At 44.4% G+C, this 20418-nt stretch overlaps 1 protein-coding gene across 6 annotated transcripts; it reads left to right on the plus strand.

Annotated features, from left to right (window-relative positions):
- The first annotated feature begins 585 nt into the window (after positions 1–585).
- On the plus strand, positions 586–17811 carry LOC102061301 (mucosa-associated lymphoid tissue lymphoma translocation protein 1 homolog). 6 transcript variants are annotated; one of them, XM_074533768.1, is made up of 18 exons: positions 586–927; positions 1691–1857; positions 2774–2895; positions 3285–3435; positions 3569–3735; positions 3968–4064; positions 4750–4782; positions 5852–5878; positions 6948–6980; positions 7317–7520; positions 8461–8490; positions 10535–10712; positions 11843–11917; positions 12304–12509; positions 13939–14088; positions 14791–14948; positions 15137–15262; positions 16004–17811. In XM_074533768.1, exons 1-18 carry the CDS (start codon positions 776–778, stop codon positions 16466–16468), a joined length of 2541 nt encoding a protein of 846 aa, XP_074389869.1. In that variant the 5' UTR covers positions 586–775; the 3' UTR covers positions 16469–17811. The 6 variants fall into 6 exon arrangements, with proteins under 6 accessions (XP_074389869.1, XP_074389868.1, XP_074389870.1 ...); XM_074533767.1 differs by having other exon boundaries at positions 589–927; positions 3557–3735; positions 16004–17810; XM_074533771.1 differs by having other exon boundaries at positions 592–927; positions 3557–3735; positions 12304–12431; positions 16004–17810.
- Positions 17812–20418: the final 2607 nt, after the last annotated feature.

Raw genomic sequence — 20418 nt, forward strand, 5'->3', positions numbered from 1 at the left:
AGGGCACGGTGCCCCCCTCAGGGCCGGGCTCCCTCAGGGGGCGGTGCCCCCTCAGGGCCGGGTTCTCTCAGGGCCGGGCTCCCTCAGGGGGCGGTGCCCCCTCAGGGCCGGGTTCTCTCAGGGCCGGGCTCCCTCAGGGCACGGTGCCCCCCTCAGGGCCGGGCTCCCTCAGGGGGCGGTGCCCCCTCAGGGCCGGGTTCCCTCAGGGCGCGGTGCCCTCCTCAGGGCTGGGCTCCCTCAGGGCACGGTGCCCCCCTCAGGGCCGGGCTCCCTCAGGGCGCGGTGCCCCCCTCAGGGCTGGGCTCCCTCAGGGCACGGTGCCCCCCTCAGGGCGCGGTGCCCCCTCAGGGCGCGGTGCCCCCCTCAGGGCCAGGCTCCCTCAGGGCCGGGCTCCCTCAGGGGGCGGTGCCCCCTCAGGGCGCGGTGCCCTCCTCAGGGCCGGGCTCCCTCAGGGCGCGGTGCCCCCCTCAGGGCCAGGCTCCCTCAGGGCCGGGCTCCCTCAGGGGGCGGTGCCCCCTCAGGGCGCGGTGCCCTCCTCAGGGCCGGGTTCCCTCAGGGCGCGGTGCCCTCCTCAGGGCCGGGCTCCCTCAGGGCGCGGTGCCCCCTCAGGGCCGGGTTCCCTCAGGGCGCGGTGCCCTCCTCAGGGCTGGGCTCCCTCAGGGCGCGGTGCCCGCTCTCCCCTCAGCCGGATCCCGCTCACCGCCCCGTCCCGCGCTGCCCGCACTCCCCACGCGGTGCTTCCTTCCGGGCGGCGGCACCGCCCCGGCGAGCAGCCATGGAGCGCGGCGCGGCGGGGCCGCTGCCCCTCAGCCGTCTGGCCGGGCCGCTGCTCCGCAGGCTCAGCGAGCTGCTGGACCGCGCGGCGCCCGGCAAGGGCTGGCGGGAGCTGGCGCAGCGCGCGGGGAGCCGCGGCACGGTGCGGCTGAGGTGAGCGCGCGCGGCGGGGCGCGGGCGGCGGTGCGTGTTTGTCTCTCTAATCCCCTAAAACACTGAAAGTCCGCTTGGTAAGTGACGGTATCACCACATCCTGAAGTTATCTCGCCCCTAGGCTTGCATGGCACTGTGATTTAAGGAAGGAAACGTTGATGAATCTTTTTAGTGGACATACGTAACCTTGTATTCTCTTTAGGTAGCTGTCATTATTTCTTTGTGTTGATTGAATTGGCTGTGATTGAATGTGCGTGATGACAACGACACCAAAGTTGAATCTATAAAGTTCAGACACAGTTTAACTGCACTGTACAGTCGGTGTGTTAGGCTGGGCTCCAGCAGTCACTTGTTTACAGCAACTTTACAATCAGTCTTCCTGTTCTTTGAAGTTAAGAGTCTGACTCACTCTCTACGGCTTCTGAATTAGGCTCATGGAAATGAAAGGTGCTGTACTACTTTTTCTGCTGACACTTTAAAAGTGAAAAATAGAAGTACATTTGCTGAGAATTATGAGGTACATGCATCTCTTTTACCATCGAGCTCACTAATACCAGTTTCTGTCTGTGGAGGTGTCACTGAATAACCTCTGAAATCCTGAAACTTGAAAGAAATGCTGCAAATATGTCCGAATCAGCTAGGAATTTCCCATCTCTATTTTTAAAAATACTTTTCTTTATCTCCAAGTGATTGCTTACCCAGGTCCTTTCTGAGAAAAAGGTACTGAGAAGGTGTGTGCCGTGTCTCTGTGCCATATTCACAGCCCTCTGGACTTGGAGCAGTGCTCCCTGCAGGTGCTGGAGCCAGAAGGCAGTCCCAGCTGGAGCCTCCTGAAGCTGCTGGGGGATCGGGGCTGCACTGTGCTGGAGCTGGCCGAGTCCCTGCAGGCCCTGGAGCACACAGAGGCTCTCCGGTGTCTCAGCCATTCAGGTCAGTTCTGGGCTGTGCTTTCACTGCAGCCCTGGATTTTAGACTGGCAACACTCAAGGTAGCCCTCTACAGTAACCAAAATCATCTTTAGTGCTTGCATTCTGGTGGCTGGGATGCAGATGATTGCTGAGGTTATTGGCTGATCTGATTCTGAGGTTAAATGTGAGCCAAGCTTTCGTGCAGTCTTGTAGCAGACTTGGACTTGGCTGGGTGTTGTCATTCAGTTTGCTGACTAGGGTTTGGTCTCCAGTGGATTTGGTTTTGGGACCATCCTGTAGCAAGATCTGGAATGGTTTAGGTTGAGAAAATAACTGTGTCATATCAAAGAGGTGTCAGAGTTGCTCTCCTGGCAGTTAAGCTTTGCAGTAGAAAATTTGACCTTGCAGAAAAAACCCCAGCCCTGTGTTCTGCAGGAGGCAGAGGCTTAAAGCTGAAACCAAAGATTCAGCTCACAAGAGTGCATAAGGAATAGCAGGAAAATGTGCTCTGTTGGACTTAAACTCTGACTGCTTTGACTCCCTCAGGCTGGGCCTTAATCTGAACAGCTCAAAGAAATTGTTGGGAGTGAGCAAACATTTAAAACTGAGAATATCTTTCCAAAAAGGGATCTGTGATACCATGAGACACATAATTTCCTTTAAAACTAAAATGCATTAATAATATACTTTAAACCTTTTATGAGCTTCATTGAGTACTGATCAGTTTGAGTATGGATTTTGTGTAGTGGAAGACAATTTTGAATGTCCTAAAGTAATATAACTAATTGGAGCTGTGTATATACACAGTACAAACGAATTATTTTCAAGTATATTTAATGGCAAAAATGTTCTGTGCTCCAAGGGCAATTTAAATGCAAATATAAATTATGGGCTTGTATTTCTTCATAACTTTCCTATGTGTAAATTGTGTCTTAAAGGTGTAAGGATCGTTGTGCAGCCAGACTCCCAAGCAGTGCTCTCTGGTCAGGTTGTCAAGCTGTGCTGCTGGGCAACAGGACACCCATTTGTGCAATACCAGTGGTTCAAGCAGGAAAGAGAGGTAAGAGTTCATAGAGAATGCAGCGTTTTTAAATAGTGAAAATAAAACATAATGATTTTGGATTGTCCTTTTTTTAAGACTCTTATTCACAATGAGAGAAGATTGCTGTAAATATTCATAAAACTCATAAAGTTTAAGAAATGATGGATGATCCTACAAATGTACTAAATCAAAACTGCGATTCCTTGCGTTCACACCACTTCATTCCTGGGGGCTGTGTATGTGGACTGGGGCAGAAAGGAAGCTGTAGGTTCAGTTGTCTCAGCCTACCAGTAAGCGAAGGAGTTGAAGATGGTGTTAAGGACTTGGAAATAAATATTATAATGCTTGATCCTGGTTAAGGTTAAACCAATTGAAATTGAAGGACTTTTGGTTCACCTGTGATGCAGGTTCCCCATGGTAATTCTCCAGAGCTGGTTTTGAGTCCAGTGAGTGTAAAGGACTCTGGCTTTTACACCTGCCGCGTGAACAGTGAATCTTCTTTCACGTTCAGTCGGTGGGCGCGCCTTGAGGTTTGTGAGCCTCAGGATCCGCCTCACGGTGAGTGGCACAAACACCTTCTCAAATGCCTTCCTGCTTTCTCCAGGCACAGGGTCCCTGTTGCTGTGCTTAGGTTGTCTCACACTTCCTTTTCTTGTTACTTCCTTTTCCTTTTTTTAAGGGCTCTTAACAGGTTTGCCTGAAAACAAGTTGTGCATTTGTAATCAGCCTCAGCCACAAAACCTGACAGTGGGGGATGCTTTGGTACTAGAATGTGGAGCTGTTGGAAACCCAATTCCTCATTACCAATGGTTCAGAAATGGATTTCCTTTGGCAAATGGGAGCAAAAATGTCTACACAGTAAGTTACTGCAATGGGTCACACCTGGGAGTGAATGTTAACCACTTTGAGCTTACTATAGAAAGTTCCCTTGAAGAAAAGAATTTCTCCAGAACCTTGGTAACTTCTGATGAAGTGCTGCTTTTAGTTTTTTAACCCTTTTTTGCCTGTGGGGCTTAGATGCAAGGCATAAATACCTGATGCAGGTATTTCTTGGAGGTCTGTTGGGATGATTGTGGTGATGCTTGCATAGGTAACATACGTGGATGTGGGACATCAAGGAACGTACTGGTGTCATGTGTTCAATGACCGGGAGGACGAAGACAGCAACAAAGTACAAGTCATTATAGGTAAGGAGTTCTTCTGTTTCATACAGGTCAGCTCCTTTGTCCATTTCTTCCACATCACTAAAATTTATTTTTGAAGCTTTCAGTATTAAGACAAGCACATGCCTTCTGTATTTTTAGTTTATCCATTTGTTAAAGCACCTGTGCTTGCATCCAGCAAATGGCATTTTAGAGTTTTGGGGTTTTATGGTAACCAGCACACAACTGCTGTCCCTTTTTGGCCCTGCCAGCATGTATGTGGCTTGTTAGCAGATTGCTAGCTGATTTATGCTTTTTGACAACTAAAAACCACTTTAACCCTTGCTTGGGATATGAACTCTGTTATTTGGAGTCCTTCAGCAATCAGGAGAGGTGAGATTGATTGTTCATTTCAAGTAGAATGAATGATTGTTCATTTCAAGTAGAATGAATGAATGATTGTTCATTTCAAGTAGAATGAATGAATTTCAGTGCCATGTATTTGCAGTGAACTGAAGAGGACTTCCTCACCTAAGCAATACCCTAGTGTAGTACTCCTGGGTTTCAGGAATCATTACTGTACAGTGTTATGGCCAATGCAAATTTACACTGCTGTAAAGTGAGCCACATTGCACAGCAGCTTGACAGTGCCCTTTGTCTTCCACCTCGTGTGCTAACTCTCATAACTGAGAGCTCATCTTCCAATTTTTTCCCCTCCTTAAAACACAAGGAAGGAAAGCTGTAGCAGTGGAGTGCACAGAAGGTAAGGTAAACCTCTAATTGTAGTTTTAAAAATTGGTGATGGGAGTGACAGGTTGTTGAGTGTGTTGCTGAAAGGCATATGTGGGTTTTCAGGCAAACCTGGGTTTAAAACAGTGATGGAGGATGCAACAGTCCTTCTGCATGTGCTTCTCTCTTCTTTGCCTGGACACCGTGATCTGGATCTCACAGGAGAAAAAACAGGCTACTTCCTTCTTTTGTGGTATTCAAGTGATCTGGAGATTTCTCTGGTGAGGTTCAGGAGGCAACATCCTAGCAAGAAAATCCGGAGATATTCAGGAGCCTGGGTGATCTTGGAGAGCTGGCTAGAGCTAGTTCCAATGCCAGCTCCATGTCTGCAGAAGTGTTTGTAGCAACTTCCTTAGGATGATTTTTATTCTCCTTTGCATTGTTGCAACAGAGAGGAGAAGTGCCTTGTGACTGGAATGTTGGTGCCATCCCTCCGTTGGCTGCTGAGCATGTCAGAGTCTGCAGCATCTGCAGCACCGGGGATTGGGTACAGTGGTGCAGGGCTGCTCCCAGAGAGCACTGCTGCTTCAGAGATGTTCATTTTCTTTTCCCTGCTTTCCAGTGTTCTCAGAATAAAGAGGTGAAACCCCTGGTAACTTAGGATGTTTGAAGATTGTGTCTGAAGTCTTTCTGAATACACATGGCTTCCCAAAATCAGATTTTTTGCTCAGGATGTTGCTTTTTTTTCAGCCCTTCAAGCATCTGTCCTTCAGATTCTGATACCTTGTTCCTTTTTCCCTCAGCCTACTTGCATGCCTGTGGGATTGAGGTGTCCTAACTGTCCCCCCCTTTGTTTTTACATTTACTGCAATGCTGTGTCTAGCACAGCTTAATGTATTGCTGTAGAATTTTCTCTTCTCTGTGTGGAATAAGCACAAAAGGTTTGATTTGCACAAATGCAAAGCCAAAAGTATTTCAGAAATGTAGTTTGTTTTCTGTGTTCAGCTTTGTTTAATAATAGCATGGCACTTATGTTTTTACTAATAAAATGGGGTTTCTGCTTCTTGTTTAAACTATTATTTTATTGGTGTTTTCCTTCACAGAAGATTTAAGTGATCCTCAGGAATCAGGTAAGTTATAAGTTTTGAAAAACTTTAACTTGGCATCTTCATTTTATGTTACACTGAAGGCTTGCTGGGTTGCAGTATGAACTTTACAGTATTTGGATGTACCTGTAACTGAGAATTGAATAGCAGCTGGTATCACCTTAACAGCAGCACAGCTTTCTAGTTCCAAGAGATTGAACTTGAAGCATATAGAGAATCATAGGGGTGCTGTTTATAAAATAGCCCAAGGCTGCACATGTACATGCACAGATACAAAGGGAATTATCTTTCTTGTCTGGGGTTTCTTGGGGCTCCCAGTTTTAGCACATTGCTACTTTCTCAGATAATAAAAGTGAAAAAGATCTGAGGTGTCTGGCTATCACTCCTGTTGAGTGGCATATTTCTTCCAGTCATGTTGGAGTCAGCCAATGTGATCTGAAGCCTGTTAGGTGGTTAGTGTAGAAGTGCAGCTCCAGAGGGGATTATCCCTCATACAGTTTTCCCAAAGCCTCAACTCCCAAAGATAGTTTCCTGGGTTAGATATCAAATATGTTTATGTTTGCCCAGCCTCAGTTTCAAGCACTGAAGGGCTTCTCTGTCATACAGTGTCGTGTTATCCAGGTGAGCCGCTTTGGCACACTGCTTACTGTTTCTCTTGGCACAGCACTGGCTTTGCCACCCCTCTGTGAAGTACAGAATAAAAGAATTTTCACACTCAGATGGGAATCCCTGCTAAGCGTCTCCCACCTGGCATGTTGCATTTTGTTTGGAGAGGATGAACTGGTCAGATGTCTCTGAAAATGCCAATGTGCAGTTTGTGAGATTCAGCATCTATTCTTTCTTAATCTATAGAATTAGCTATTCACATCCAGTCAGGATTGTTTGCTGGAAGAGGGTGAAGGAAATCATCTAAACAAAAACAACAATACCAACAAAACACCCCCAAACCCCACCAAAAACAGAGAGGGCTTTTTCCTGCAATAAACTAGCAAAGTGTTAGAGAAAGCAGTGCTACTAGACTGTGGCTGTGGGGAAGATGCAGTTCATTTTCTGTAGTCACCGACACGCTGCTCTTTTCTTCTATTTCAAACAGACCCACAAGAAGAATCAAGTCACAGACCTGTGGGTAAGTAGTTTTGTATTGAAATGACTGTATGCATTTGGCATCTAGGATGCAGATTTTGCTGCTACTGACACTGCCAGTGCAAGACCCATGGGGCAAATAGAGAGCTCCAGGGAGGGAGATGTGTGGATATTTGTGTAGTCCTTTTGGAATGCTTGCTTGCCCTTTCAGGAGTAAACTGTGCCAAGTGTGAGAAACTGTGTAACACAGTAAACTGTGCCTGAAGTGAGATTGATACCCTTTTCACTTTGGAAAACTTTAAATTTAAAGGTGTTGTATCCATGGAATATATAAATGTGCCTTTTTTTTTTTTTTTTTTTCCTCTCTGTGTCTTGGCAGCCACAGACAAGGTGGCTCTGTTAATAGGAAACATGAGCTACTGGAATCATCCCCAGCTCAAGGCTCCAATGGTAGATGTCTATGAATTGACCAGTTTGCTAAGGCAGCTGGATTTCAAAGTTGTATCTTTGCTGGATCTTACTGAGCCTGAGATGCGAAACGCAGTGGATGAATTTTTACTTCTCCTGGACGAAGGAGTTTACGGTAAGGACACGTGCATCCCTTCTGAAGTAGGTCCATTTTGTATCCAGTAGCAAACATGTGGTATTTGCCTCAGCTAAACAACCTTCAGGGTAAATATCATGTATGTAGAACGGGAAGAATAAGTTAAATTAAAGTCAGCATATCCTCTGACTTTGGTTAAAATGCTGTTGGTTCCTTTACTTTTACAACAGATCAGATGTTTGAACTTCATTCTTTAACCACACCTAAAACTGCACTGCAGGCTTTTATTTTGTTTGATAGTACTTTGCTCGCTTAGATTTGATTCTGGGCCGCAAAGCACGAGACAGATGTGGGGGGGAGCATGATGGAATTGGTGTATGGAGCAAAAGCCTTGCATGGAAAAGGCCAAGAGTGATCTGGTTTGGAGTGTAAGAGAAGTGCTCATGTTTTCTGCTGACTGCCATTATTTTGTCATTTTTCTAAGACTGTATTTGCTAAGATTGTATAGAAAACTCCAGAAATTATTTAGGACCGAGAGCAAAATATTTTCCCAGGTCCCTATTTATTGGATTGCAGAATTCCTGTAGTAAAAATCCATTTGAGAAAACATTATTTGATCCCTTTTTGGAACACAAGGTCAGCTTATTTCTTAGCATGATTTTTTTTACGGATGTGTTACCTGATGCTCTCTCTGTGCAGAACTGCCTGCTCTGACATTTGGGCATTTATATCTGAGCCAAAACCTGCCTGACACGAAGCCTCAGTCTGGCAGGAGCATGAGGCTTTTGAGAGCAGTTTGCTTTTATTATTGCCTAGGAAATAGATAGCCTTATCTATTTGGGTGAGCTTTGAGATTTTTGCACCTTCTCAATTTTTCTCCCTAATTGTGGACATGAATGTAGCAAATAAAGTACTGAAAGGCTTTAATTAATTTCTCAGCAGCACCATATGAAAACTCTTACATGGCATATTTTTGCAGTTATACTTTTCCAGCCAGTTGATACAAAAGGTAAGCAGAACAGTTTTCAGTGGTGTGTGGCAATAACTACTTCTGTTTAAAGGATTACTTTGTTTTTTCTGCACAGTGGCTATGAATGGCTTAAAGCCTATAAAAGATGCTGTCAGAGCACAAATAGGTAACGATTTATTGCCTTTTCTAGTGGGCATAGCTTCAAATAGAAGAGGCATAATGACTACTGCTGCTTAGTCCCTGCTACATATAAACCTGATGCTTACTAGGTTGTGTAATTCTGGCTTGCTGCCAGGAAAGTGGCATTTCAGATGCTGGTCCTTAAGAGCAGGAGTAGTAAACAAATGACGAGGACTGTCTCCTCTGCTGTCTCAGTCTGTGCTGTTCTAAATGTAGGTTGCAATTAACATTGTATTCCACACAGGGTAAAAGCACTGACCCATGTGTTTGAAAGGCTAAAGATATTTAGGCTGCTTTCTTTTTAAAAGAGAGGGAGACTGAGGGAGGGAGGGAGGCAGATATCAGTTAAATGCTGATGTCTCTGAGGAACTTGAGCCTACTTAAAATTGTTGTGTGTGTCTCTGTTGAGGCCCTCCAAATATGTTTACTCCACTTACCCCAGGTATGTGCAGGTTTATTTCTGATCTTGAGCTCAACGTGTTAGCTGTTGCAGGTACTTGGCACGTAGCACAATCATCTGCCAAGGATAGAAAAGGAATGTGGTCAGTCACTCCAATTACTTACAGAATATATGCTCAGATACAGAGAATCTTAAATATAACCCTGATATAAGTCCTGGAAATGACATGAAGACTTTCTTTTTAGCCTAGGGCCTAGACACAAGGTTATGCAGTTGCACTTTATACCATTTTTAGCTCTCTTGAAGCTCGCCAGGCTCAGGTAGCCCTCATATTTTCATTTCTTGTAGCGATGTGTACTGAAAAGGTGAAAACATCTAGCATGCCTGCCTCCATCAGCTAGTATGTTAGGGTGAGGCTTATTTTGGGTTCTATCAGAATCTGCCAGTGTTGTAGTGACTTAAATGTTTCAGCAAATGTTAGTAAGAATAATAACATAAGAATATGGTATCTCCAACCAGCATAAATTGTCAGATTTCTGTTAACTTTTATTCAGCTGAGCACTGTACTCTAATTGCAGATCTGACCCACAGACTGCTTTGACTAGGTAAATAAAAATTCTTTTTAGAAGGTGGAATTTGCGTCATTAAGGAAAACCAGCACTGGGAATAGGCAATAGGAAAATTCAATTAAATCATACAAGCCTCTGGTAACTGCATTTTATGGCAGTAGAGATTATTGATTCTAAGATCATCTAATCTTCATGCAAATTTAAATGACTTTAATATTGGACATTTTTATTCATATAAGGAATATCTAAGTCCTAGCTTGCAGTTCCCTTTCTCGGGGTTGAGAAAAACTTTCTTGTTTTATTGAAGATTCTAAATCTTAAAATGTTGTAGACTGTTGTGCAGTGACACATGAGGGACATGATGGCAGGATAATAATTTCTGGGTAGATAAGCATGCAAAGAGTTTGTTTAGTAGACCCAGAAGAGTCATGAGTCTGTGACTAGGAGATATAGCTGCAATCAACTGAACATGAGCTGTTGGTAGTCGGTAATGGGGATGTCCTCTGGAGTCCTACCAAACTCTTCAGCATTATTTTTTTTTCTGTCTATAAGCTGCAGACTTAGTGCTGCTCAGAGCTTAGTAATTGCACATGTGGAGAAGATGTTTTATGGTTGGCACATCTCCTTGTTCCTGTCTGTGAATTACACATAACAGGCTGTCTCTGTTAGAGGTTATAGCTATTAGAGCATTTTAAGAGTATTTAACTTTGTGTGTTTATGCAAATGTCTAACTGATTCTATTGCATGTGTGATTTTTGTGCTTCTTTTAATTTATTGCGTTGGTGTATTGCGGAGTTGATGTAATTGTGGCTCGGAGTGGCTTCAGTGAGCTCCCTGGCCTACAGTCAGCGCTGTGCATGACGGTTTTGACCCCTTTTGAAATGGACAGAAGTCTCTGCTGCCCTGCTCACTATGGCACCTGTTTTGAACTCAGGTTTGTTGTACTATGCTGGCCATGGCTACGAAAACTACGGGAACAGTTTCATGGTCCCTGTGGATGCCCCGAACCCGTACCGCTCAGCCAACTGCCTGTGCGTGCAGAACATCCTGCGGCGCATGCAGGAGAAGCGGACGGGGCTCAACGTGTTCCTGCTGGACATGTGTCGCAAAAGGTACCCCCTGCACCCGGGAGCGCGCTGGCCTCTGCTCTCTGGGCTCCTCACAGAACGCTGGGCCTCCTGCACATCAGGCTGAAAATTCACTGTACTGCAAAGTCCCTGGTTCTGGGCATTCACAGCCTGCACCCGAGTGCTTTTAGCATCAGTCGGATTCACCCAGACTGCTGCCCACGGCTTTGGATAGAGATGTGAACCTGGTGGTTACACTTTGTCCCCATGGGTACATACCTGCCTCCTGATTTCAATGACATTTATTTCTTTTCTGCTGCTGTTTTTTAGACATTATAAACAGACTGATCAGATAAAAGTAAAATTTGGCATCTTAGAGAAGAAACAGGACCCTTTCCCCTGGGATTATTATCCATATTCTTCATTACAGGGAGGAAGGAAAGCCCTGCGATCAAAGGCATGTTAACTTAGCAGAAGGGCTCAAGTGAAGTGCTTATTTTAGAAATCCTGAGAGCCATGGATTTTGCTTCTATACTGAGGATGTTGTATCTTTATTTAGAGGTTAAAACCAATTTTTTCTACACAAAGTACTGTGTTCATTCCATGTTGAGAAACTACTGTGATCAATTAAACTTGCACTTGAAATCAGCTCTTCAGTCAGCACTTCTGGCAATTGGTCTCTGAGGAATGTTTCATAACAGAAAGTTGCTGGCACTTCAGTATCTGTGCAGCCTCCAAACTTCTTTGCTAATGAAATGCCCATGACCCAATTCAGCTTCACAATCTGCTGTCCAAATAGAAAATCCATCTACGTAAGCTTTGTACTAACAGCGCCATGTTTGGCGGGGAAAAGAGAAATTTTAAAAAACATGGCATTTTTGAAATAACCTAAAATGGGTGGATATCAGAACTGTGTTTTGCAGAGATTGCAGCCAGACTGGTTAGTACAGCATGCCCTTCTCCGGGTAATGCCTGGTGGCTCTGTCTTTGCACTGCCCTCAGGCAGAGTGTTGATGGTGCTGGCTTTTGTATTTGAGCAGTCAGGATTCATTACAGACTTGGAGGAGTGAAACAAATTACTGGTTCTGAACTCTCTCTGTTTTGTGTTTTGATTTTGTTGCCATTATGAGTTCTCAAATTACTATTTTATTTTCTTGTGTTTCCATTTATTACAGAAATGAGTATGATGACACGATTCTTATCTTGGATGCTCTGAAGGTTACAGCCAACATTGTTTTTGGATATGCAACGTAAGGAAGTTATTCTTCTGTGCCACAGAAATGACTGAGATTGTATAGCTGTTCTTTTTCAGAATTGTGCTATGGGCCAGTAACCTTGGTCACTTTTCAAGTGCAAAAACTGCTGAATAGAAGTAGTCAGGAGCTTTACTAAAATTGTCAATAAGAAATTTCAACTCCTCATATGAGCAGTTTGATGAACAGGTCTAGTCTGTGGTGTCATTTTTAAGAGAAACTTCCATCAGCTGCTTGCAAGGGAACATGAAGAGCAGGTTGGCCTTGGACACAGCCTGATTTTCAAATTGTAGGGTTTCTTTCCCCATTCCCAGTATAAATTTACTCTTAATCCTGCAGGTTTTTCAGTGTTTTTTCCTTGACCAATGCTGATGATCTCACAGGTGCCAGGGAGCAGAAGCTTATGAAATTCAGCAGCTGGGGTTGGCCAATGGAATCTTCATGAAGTTCCTGAAGGACCGTTTGTTAGAAGACAAGAAGGTCACTGTTCTGCTTGATGAGGTTGCAGAAGGTGAACTCCAGCTTACTGCACTGTGTCCTCAGTCTGCGTTACTGAAAACAACTTTGCTTCTGTGTCTTTCCTCTCATGGTGAATGTGTTACACAAATTAAATCTTTCTTGTTGTGCTTTGTTCAGATACCAGGTGATACTGGCCAGCATATGAACAACATTCCTGATGCTCAGCCTCTTTAATAGTGCTCAGTTTTATACTTTCCTCTTCAGTGAACCTTATTTGTTCTGAGTATCTTTCAGCGTGGAGCTTTGAATTGTCCATCCACAAAACTGCTCTTCTGTCTGTGGTGCCAGCTGCTTGTGGTAGTCCAGTCGTTTGCATGTTCATTTAAACAATTAACATAATCCTACTTGCCTCAGGGTGCTATAGCAATGATAATGATTTGTTCTCTAAGTGCAGTAAAAAGAGCAGTGCACTGTGTGAATTTGCCTGGCTCAGTGATTGTATTTTTGATGGAGAAGCACTAAAGTGAAAAGTGTGGAGGGAAAGCATACTGCTTCTGTGCAGACACCTGCTCCAAGCACAGGACAGTGTCGGACTGGTGTGTGTGGGTGCAGCAGCCTGGGGCAGCTGCAGGTCGCAGAGCTCTGTGTTCTGTTCAGCAGTGCAGGGAAAGTTTGACTGGTCAGGCAGCATGACAAGCACTGGGAGTATTCCCAGGTGCTGGGTGCCAGGGAGCACACAGGTTCTGTGCAGACAGTGCCAGAGCAATGTTCCCATTGCTGTAAGGAAACGGGAAAGGCTGTAGCCTGCTGGCTCCGTGGTTCTTGCTGTGCCTGTGCCACAAGAGTGCAGTGCTGGCTCATGGTCAGCTTGGTGACCACTAGGTCCCCAAGCAGGTCCTTTCCTGCAGATCTGTGTCCCAGTGAGTCAGGGCCCTTCCTGGGCCTCTGCAAGGGATTTTTTCCTGCTTGGGAGCAGAACTTGGTGTTCCCTGTTACTGGACTTGATGACATTCCTCTCTGCTCAATTCCACAGCCTGTCCAGGACCCTCCCAAGAGCAGTACAGTCTTGTGGGGGATCAGCCACTCCTCTCAGTTTTTAATCATCTGCAAACTTTCCAGGTTTTGTTCTCTCTCCTGACACATAGGTCATTAGTGATGCTGTTAAATAATCAATATTGGACCCTTGTATCTAAACCTAAAATACTCCCCTTGCCCCCAGTTCTTCACAGTAATCTCCTCCAATGGAATTACTCACATTCTTGAAATTAGCCACTCTAATTAGGACCTTACCCAGTCAGAGCTGTGATGCTGCTTGGACTGGCTCTGAGGAACGCGACAATGTTGGCCAGGCTGCATGCAACCCCTTGGGGCTCTGCAGAGCTGCTTTGGCCTTCAGGGAAGGAAGAGCTGAGCAAGGAGTGCCTGTAAAACTGCAGCTCTTGATGGATGTGCTGGCTCTGCCATAACCACAGTAACCACACATTGCAGGAAAGTACCTGATTCAGTTGGAATTGCAGCAGCATTGATTTTAAAAGAACCTCTCTGCATCTTGTTTTTAGATATGGGCAAGTGTCCCCTTACCAAAGGCAAGCAAGCCCTGGAGATCCGCAGCAGCTTGTCAGAGAAAAGGGCATTAACTGATCCTGTTCAGCAAAGCACATCTTCTGCAGAGTGCCTGGCACGGAACCTGCAGTGGGCCAAGGCTCATGGTACAGTACAGCCTGCTTTCAGATGACCCCGTGATGGGGGAGGGAGGGCAGGCACTGCTGAGTGGAAATGGAACAAGTGCAAGGCTATAGCTACATTTTCATTACTATGTTCAGTTGGAAGTTTTTGGGTTGGGGCTTACCCTTACATGAGATAGTAATGAACAAGGTGATATGTAGAATTACGTATATTCAGTATATTTAAGACCACTCAGACCCTGGAGGGGAGACTTATGGGTTGTCTGTCTCCTGGGACAGTCTCCCAGAACTGCTTGTCCAGCAGTGACATTTGTAAGATGTCACTGCTCTCATTCTAAAGTCAACACCTAAAATAGCCAGGTGAACTGTATAGTAAATGTGCATGATGAAAAGAAGTTTCCAATGCAGACAACTAAGAAAACTAAAATAAGACTGAGATGAGTTCCAGGTTTCCTAGCCTTTTAAGAAGGCCAGTGGGGTTTAAGACCTGTTTTTACCTTTTTCACCTAAACCTGTTGGAGTACATCTTCAAATTTCTTTGACTGTTGGGGCAGAGGGTCAGGGATGGCACTTCTAAGACCACTTGTCATATAGGAAGGCTCTCTCAGAGATGCAGATGTTTATTTGAGCCCAAGCATTTAATTCTTGTTTGTTAAATGATTGAAAAAGAAAAATGCATATGCTAAATTTATATTTAGGCTGTAACAATGTTTTATTCATTGGCAGAGCTTCCAGAAAGTATGTCCCTTGAATTCCAGTGTGGTGTTCAGATTCAGCTGGGGTTTGCAGCAGAGTTCTCCAATGTCATGATAATCTATACACAGATAATTAAGAAGCCCCCTGAAATCACAGCTTGCAGAGCCCACATCACAGACTTCCCACTTGTAAGTGCTTCCTGCTGCTGTCTCATGATCTCGCTCCGCTGAAGTTGAAAATTTTCTGCTCCACCCATATCAAGTTGCATCTTGTATAATAAAATGGATCTAAAGTGCTTTAACTTATCAAACTGAAAGAAATACTATTTTATGATCTACAAATTCTATATCATCAATTAAGTTATTTTTTTTCTTAGGACTTGGATGTAGATCCTAAAGAGGCCAATAAAGGAACTCCTGAGGAAACTGGAAGCTATTTAGTATCAAAGGATCTTCCCAAACACTGCCTCTACACCAGGCTGAGTTCACTGCAAAAGCTAAGGGTTAGTATATACTGTTCATTATGAGTTTGCCCAGGTAATTGACACTGTTTATGTTGCTTTGCAGTTCTGTTGAGGCAGCTGTGTATCGCTACTGTGATAAGTTCTTTGCAGGGAAAGAATGGATAATAACACAGTTCAGTGACTTTAATTTCAGCTGAAAAGTAAAAGGCAGGGAATTAATGCATATGCAATCCTGAAGCCAGTGTGCAAGGCCCTTTGTATTTTCCAGGCCCATGCTGTACTTGGCCAAGATGGTTGTTTTTGTGCAGATCACCTATTGCATGCTCTGAGGGTGTTCCTGTGCTTTTTAGGAGGAACATGTGCTGAAGCAGAGCTGCCTCTTACACAGTCATTAGTAGGAGATGAAAGTGTTGTGTATCTTGTGTTGTGTTGTGCTCCTGGGCGCACAGTTTTTGAAAGGTTCTCTTCAGCAGACTGGGGCACTGCTAAGTGTCTGTATGTTTGTGTCAGGAGCATCTGTGCCAGACACAGCCTGGCATCTCTGCTTCGGGGCTTTTGGCTGTTGAGGTAACACAAGTGCTTCTGGAAGTACAGACTGTTCAGTGAACAAGCAGTGGCCAAAAGAGCACCTCAGGAAACAAGGCCTGCCCATTGTGTCTCTGGCTCCTAAAGAGGTCACTCTGCTTCTCCAGGAGACTGGAGCCTCCTTCAGTGTTTCCTGTAGTGTTTATTTGCAGAGGAAGTATAACTTTTTCTCTCCCCTTCTTTCTGCTTTTACAGGAACATTTAATCTTCACTGTTTGTTTGCACTATGAGTATTCAGGAATAGAAGATACAATGGACGAAAGAAAGGAGATTAATGTTGGGAAGCCCCTTATTGCTAAATTAGGGCTTCAACCTGGATTCAAACCCAAGAACTGTCTCCAGACATGCTGCATGCCTGGTGATCCTTTTCATAATCCAGCAGAATCGAGTCCAGAGGCAGCTGAATACTACATCCCTAGTCACTGCCAACCCAGTTCCTCTCCAGGTGTTTACCATCCACACTGTGCTTGCTCAAACAGCATCACACATCCAGAGGCATGTTCCTGCAATGGAACTGCCAGGGTGTTGGCTCCAAGACACAAAGTACAGCATTACTCACCCACTGTGGAAAAGCAGAATGTACCAGTAGAGACCACTGATGATACTCTTGAACTGGAGTTCTTCCTCTCTGACAGCCTGAGCTTCTCTGAACAGCAATAGCTGGGATGTGTTTGGAAAGACCAGAGTGGCATCCTTGAACAGAGGGGCTCCCACACTGCCTCTCCATCTTCTGGAGTTTGGAGACTTCTGGACAAGGCCCTTGGAGAGTCTAGAGTAGGTGCTGTGAATGAGACTGTGATGAAAATTTTTAATACCGTAAGAGACAAAACTGGACCAATAGATTTAGGAATGAAAAATGCATTCTTTCTAATGTTTTTTTCACCTACTATTTGTTGTTTGGTACAGAGAAAAATCTGAACTGCTCCAGGTTTCCTATGCTGTTCTTTGGCCATTGTGTGTTAGGATTGGTCACTGATGTTGCAGTGCCTGGGATGCAGCCAGAAAGCAGCTCTGACTGCATTCCCCTCTCTGATTGCCACATGTCCAGTGTCTGGCAGCATCTGAGAGGGCTAAGATCTGTACAAGAAACCCAAAACCTGAAGAACCAACAAATTGACATCACTTTTGATTTTAAGAGAACCTTTGATTTTCAGAGGGAGCAAAGTCACAGAATTGTACTGTGGTGGATTGTTTCTATTTTGATTTTTCTTTTACATAACACTCTTAAGGTTTTTGCTGATCTGATACCTGATTCTTCATGTTCTGGAAGAACACTAACTGGAAAGATGAGGGCAAGTGCCTGCTCAGCAAGCAAGGTATTGTATGGTCAGTCTCACAGACATGCTGAGGGCGAAAACAAGAATCACGAGAAAAGTGATGTTTATTAGGTTATTGAAAGTCTTGAAAATGCAAAAAGCATTGGGGTGTAAGGAAACTAAAATCAAAGGGAGTTTTCAGACAGGGGTAGTAGCTTTTCCTGTACTGGTAATATTGAGAGGAAGAATTGCATTCATTAAGATCCTCATCATAAAAACAAGATAAGTGAATGCTATTGAGGCAGACTAGCCAGTTTCAATCTGCAGTGGAGAGTGCTGCGATCTGGTGGCCTGGCAATGTGCTGGTGTGGCCATAAAACTTTTGAGATGGGAATGTTAATGTTTCTTTAACTAAATCTGGTGATCTTTAGGTTGCTCTGTGCTGAAAGGTGGATATAGGTACATGGATATAGCTATTTCCAGGATGACAGCCATGCTTGAAGTAATCTGTACATGAGCTTGAATTTCTGTTTTCCTTCTGCAGGATGTTAAGTAGCATCATAGCTATTAATGAATGAGATCTACCTGCAATAACTATTCTGTGCAGTTGACTTCTAAATCAGATTGTAGCTTGAGACATGCTCTAGGAGTGTGCTGCTTAGTTAATACTTTGTCAGTTTCCTAATTTGTATAAAAGCTTATTATTTTTTCTTACTGGGTAATAAATTGTTGTCCATAAAATTATGTACTGTGTGCATATGTAGTTGCTACATTCTTCTACGCCTTCCAGCCTTAACGAGCCCAAAACTTTATTGAAACAAAACATGTGAGGAAAGGTTTTCCTTAACAGAAAAGGGGAAATCTGAATCACGAGCTTCAGCTCAACATATACAGATCTGGGCCTGGGCTTGATAGCCTTGCTCCTCGAAGCTCAACCCTTGCCTCTTGAGAGGTGCAAAGGTGTTTGATCTTTAATAGGTACCCTTGGACATATTTGTATATGCATGTATGTACTTGTGTGTGTGTGAATTGATTTAAATCCTCTCTGGGCAGTATAGTATGGATATTGCCATCTTAGATCTAGAATTAAATTCCTGCTGCGCTTATAGGAATGGAATCATTTCACAAATGTTAAATAGTCAGCAGTTAGGTGGTGCCAAATTCTTCAGGCATAAACCCCTGCCCAGCTCCGAGCCCTGTGACTCAGCAGCAGGGCCTCTCTTGGCCTTTGGCATTCGTGGTGCCTGTGTAAATCATTCTACATTGATTCTAGATGGATTTTCCTCGTGTGCATCATCCATGTAGCAGCTACCAGAGTGAGCCCTGCCATTCAACCTCATCACCCTTTTGCACACTTATATTAAACTTGCAAATGCCTTTAACAGAGTTCTCTGAGTGACCTAAATCACTCAGACTTGTCCAAATTGTATGACAAAAGTCTGCGTGTGGCAGTAGAGTGTGTAGAGGAAAACTTTATCTTTCTGAACCCTCTTTAAAAAGAGAATGGTGATGGAAAGGCATTTTCTCACTGCAGCACTGTCTTTAGGAAGTGCTCTGTTTTAATTATTAGTGTTTAGAATGAAATACTCTGGTTCTTCAGTGCAAACAGCACTCATGTCCTTTGGCCTAGGTCCAGGAAAGCACTTTAAAAGTTCAACAGATATAAATTAACATTTCAATCTAAGTGAAATGGGTGGGATTAAAAGACATGCCTAAACCTAGGTAGTTGTTACCGCTCTCTTTGACTTGTGGTATGCTTTCTAAATCAAAGCCTCAGGGGTTTGTTTTTTCCCTACACTGCAGTTATTTGCAGATCATTATTTTTTGCTGAAGTATCTGGTAGGCTAAATTACTTTGCCCTCTACTGTAGCATTGCTGTATGGTTTTGTGTAACTGAAGTGTTTGTTACCTGGGTTTGGGTGTTGAATACGTTAAGAAGGAAGGTTTAAGGTAATCTATGTAAACTCAGGCTTCTCTGGCAAAAGAAGGGTTCATGTGCTTCAGAAAGGCCTCTGGCTCACAAGACCATGTGCACCATGGAACTCTTCAGCAGATCTCAGGGCTGGCGTTACTGCGTTGGTTCATGCATCAACTACTCTTCCTCATTCTGTCAGCTAATTAGTAACTTTGGCAGCTTTCACGTGCAGTAAGCTGCTGGGCTATGTTCACCTTGACAGAGATTCCTCAGTGCTGTAATGTGGATATGTTTCAGTATTATTTCTTCCTTGCACAGAATTTTAGTTCAGGTACAGTAAGATCTGCTCACATTTTAGAGTGCAGCATTGTGAGCTCCAGGGTTTTTGCTGGGAATTGGAGATAGGTTTAAAGTATCAGGTGGAGGAGAGCAGGTTGGGAATTTGGTTTGTTGGGTTTTTTTTAAAGATTGATCATTTAGTAATTGCAGTAGTCCAGGAATGGAGCGGGGACACTTCCATGTTGTGGCATTTAGGCAGTTAGTAATCTCTAAGGTCTGGCTGCAGCAATTCAGTCATAGCAGGCTTATTTTAAGAGCTACCGAGAAGTGCTGTGTCCCGTGCTTGTCGCTGCAGGCGGGACGTGAGCAGGATCCCTGGGGGTGTGTTACCACAGCGACAGCCTCCACATCTGCAGCGCCTGTGGGAGGGAGCCCCGGCCTCCCCCTCTGCCCTGCAGGCAGAACCTGCTGGCACCCTGCTCCCAGCCTTCAAAGCCACTTGCAGGCAGCATCAAAAGCCTTCAACCTGTTGTGCAAATTACTTCACTACACATAAGATAAAGCAGCTCTCAGATGCTTCCTGGGCTCTCTGATGACTTAACGTGGTGGTTATGATTTATTTCATCTCTCTAAACACACACCAGCTCTGCTTCCCGCCGTCCTGCAAGAAGAGGGATTGACTGTGCGTGGCAGGACAGGCTCCCCGAGTACTCTGAGCTGCAGGGACCTACACGGATCACGGATCCAGCTCCTTGCTGTGCACAAGGCCAGTCCCAAAAACAAAAACCTTTTTTTCTTGTTGTTTTGTGGAAACTGTAAGTTTCCACAACTGGAAAAGCTCTGCCTGATATCATGCAATAATTCTTAACAGAATATAATAGTAAAGAAGGATTAAACCCAGGTTTGTTATCTAAAGGTTCCCAAGATAAATAACTGCCCTTTCTCAAGTAGTTTTGTTTACAGTTATTTTCCTTTTAGACTAATTAGTTAAGTATTTTCTTATTGCTATAGTCTTGATGCTAGACAATAGTTACGATACTGTCAACGTGTAGTTAATAACAGGGCTGTCTTGAGAATGGTATTAATAATGTTTTTCCTTATATGAGTTATCCTGAGTCACTGGTGACAGCAGCTTCTCAAGCTGGCAGATGGTGTCTCTG

Source organism: Zonotrichia albicollis, assembly GCF_047830755.1.
Source record: "Zonotrichia albicollis isolate bZonAlb1 chromosome Z unlocalized genomic scaffold, bZonAlb1.hap1 SUPER_Z_unloc_1, whole genome shotgun sequence".
NCBI classification, from domain to species: domain Eukaryota; kingdom Metazoa; phylum Chordata; class Aves; order Passeriformes; family Passerellidae; genus Zonotrichia; species Zonotrichia albicollis.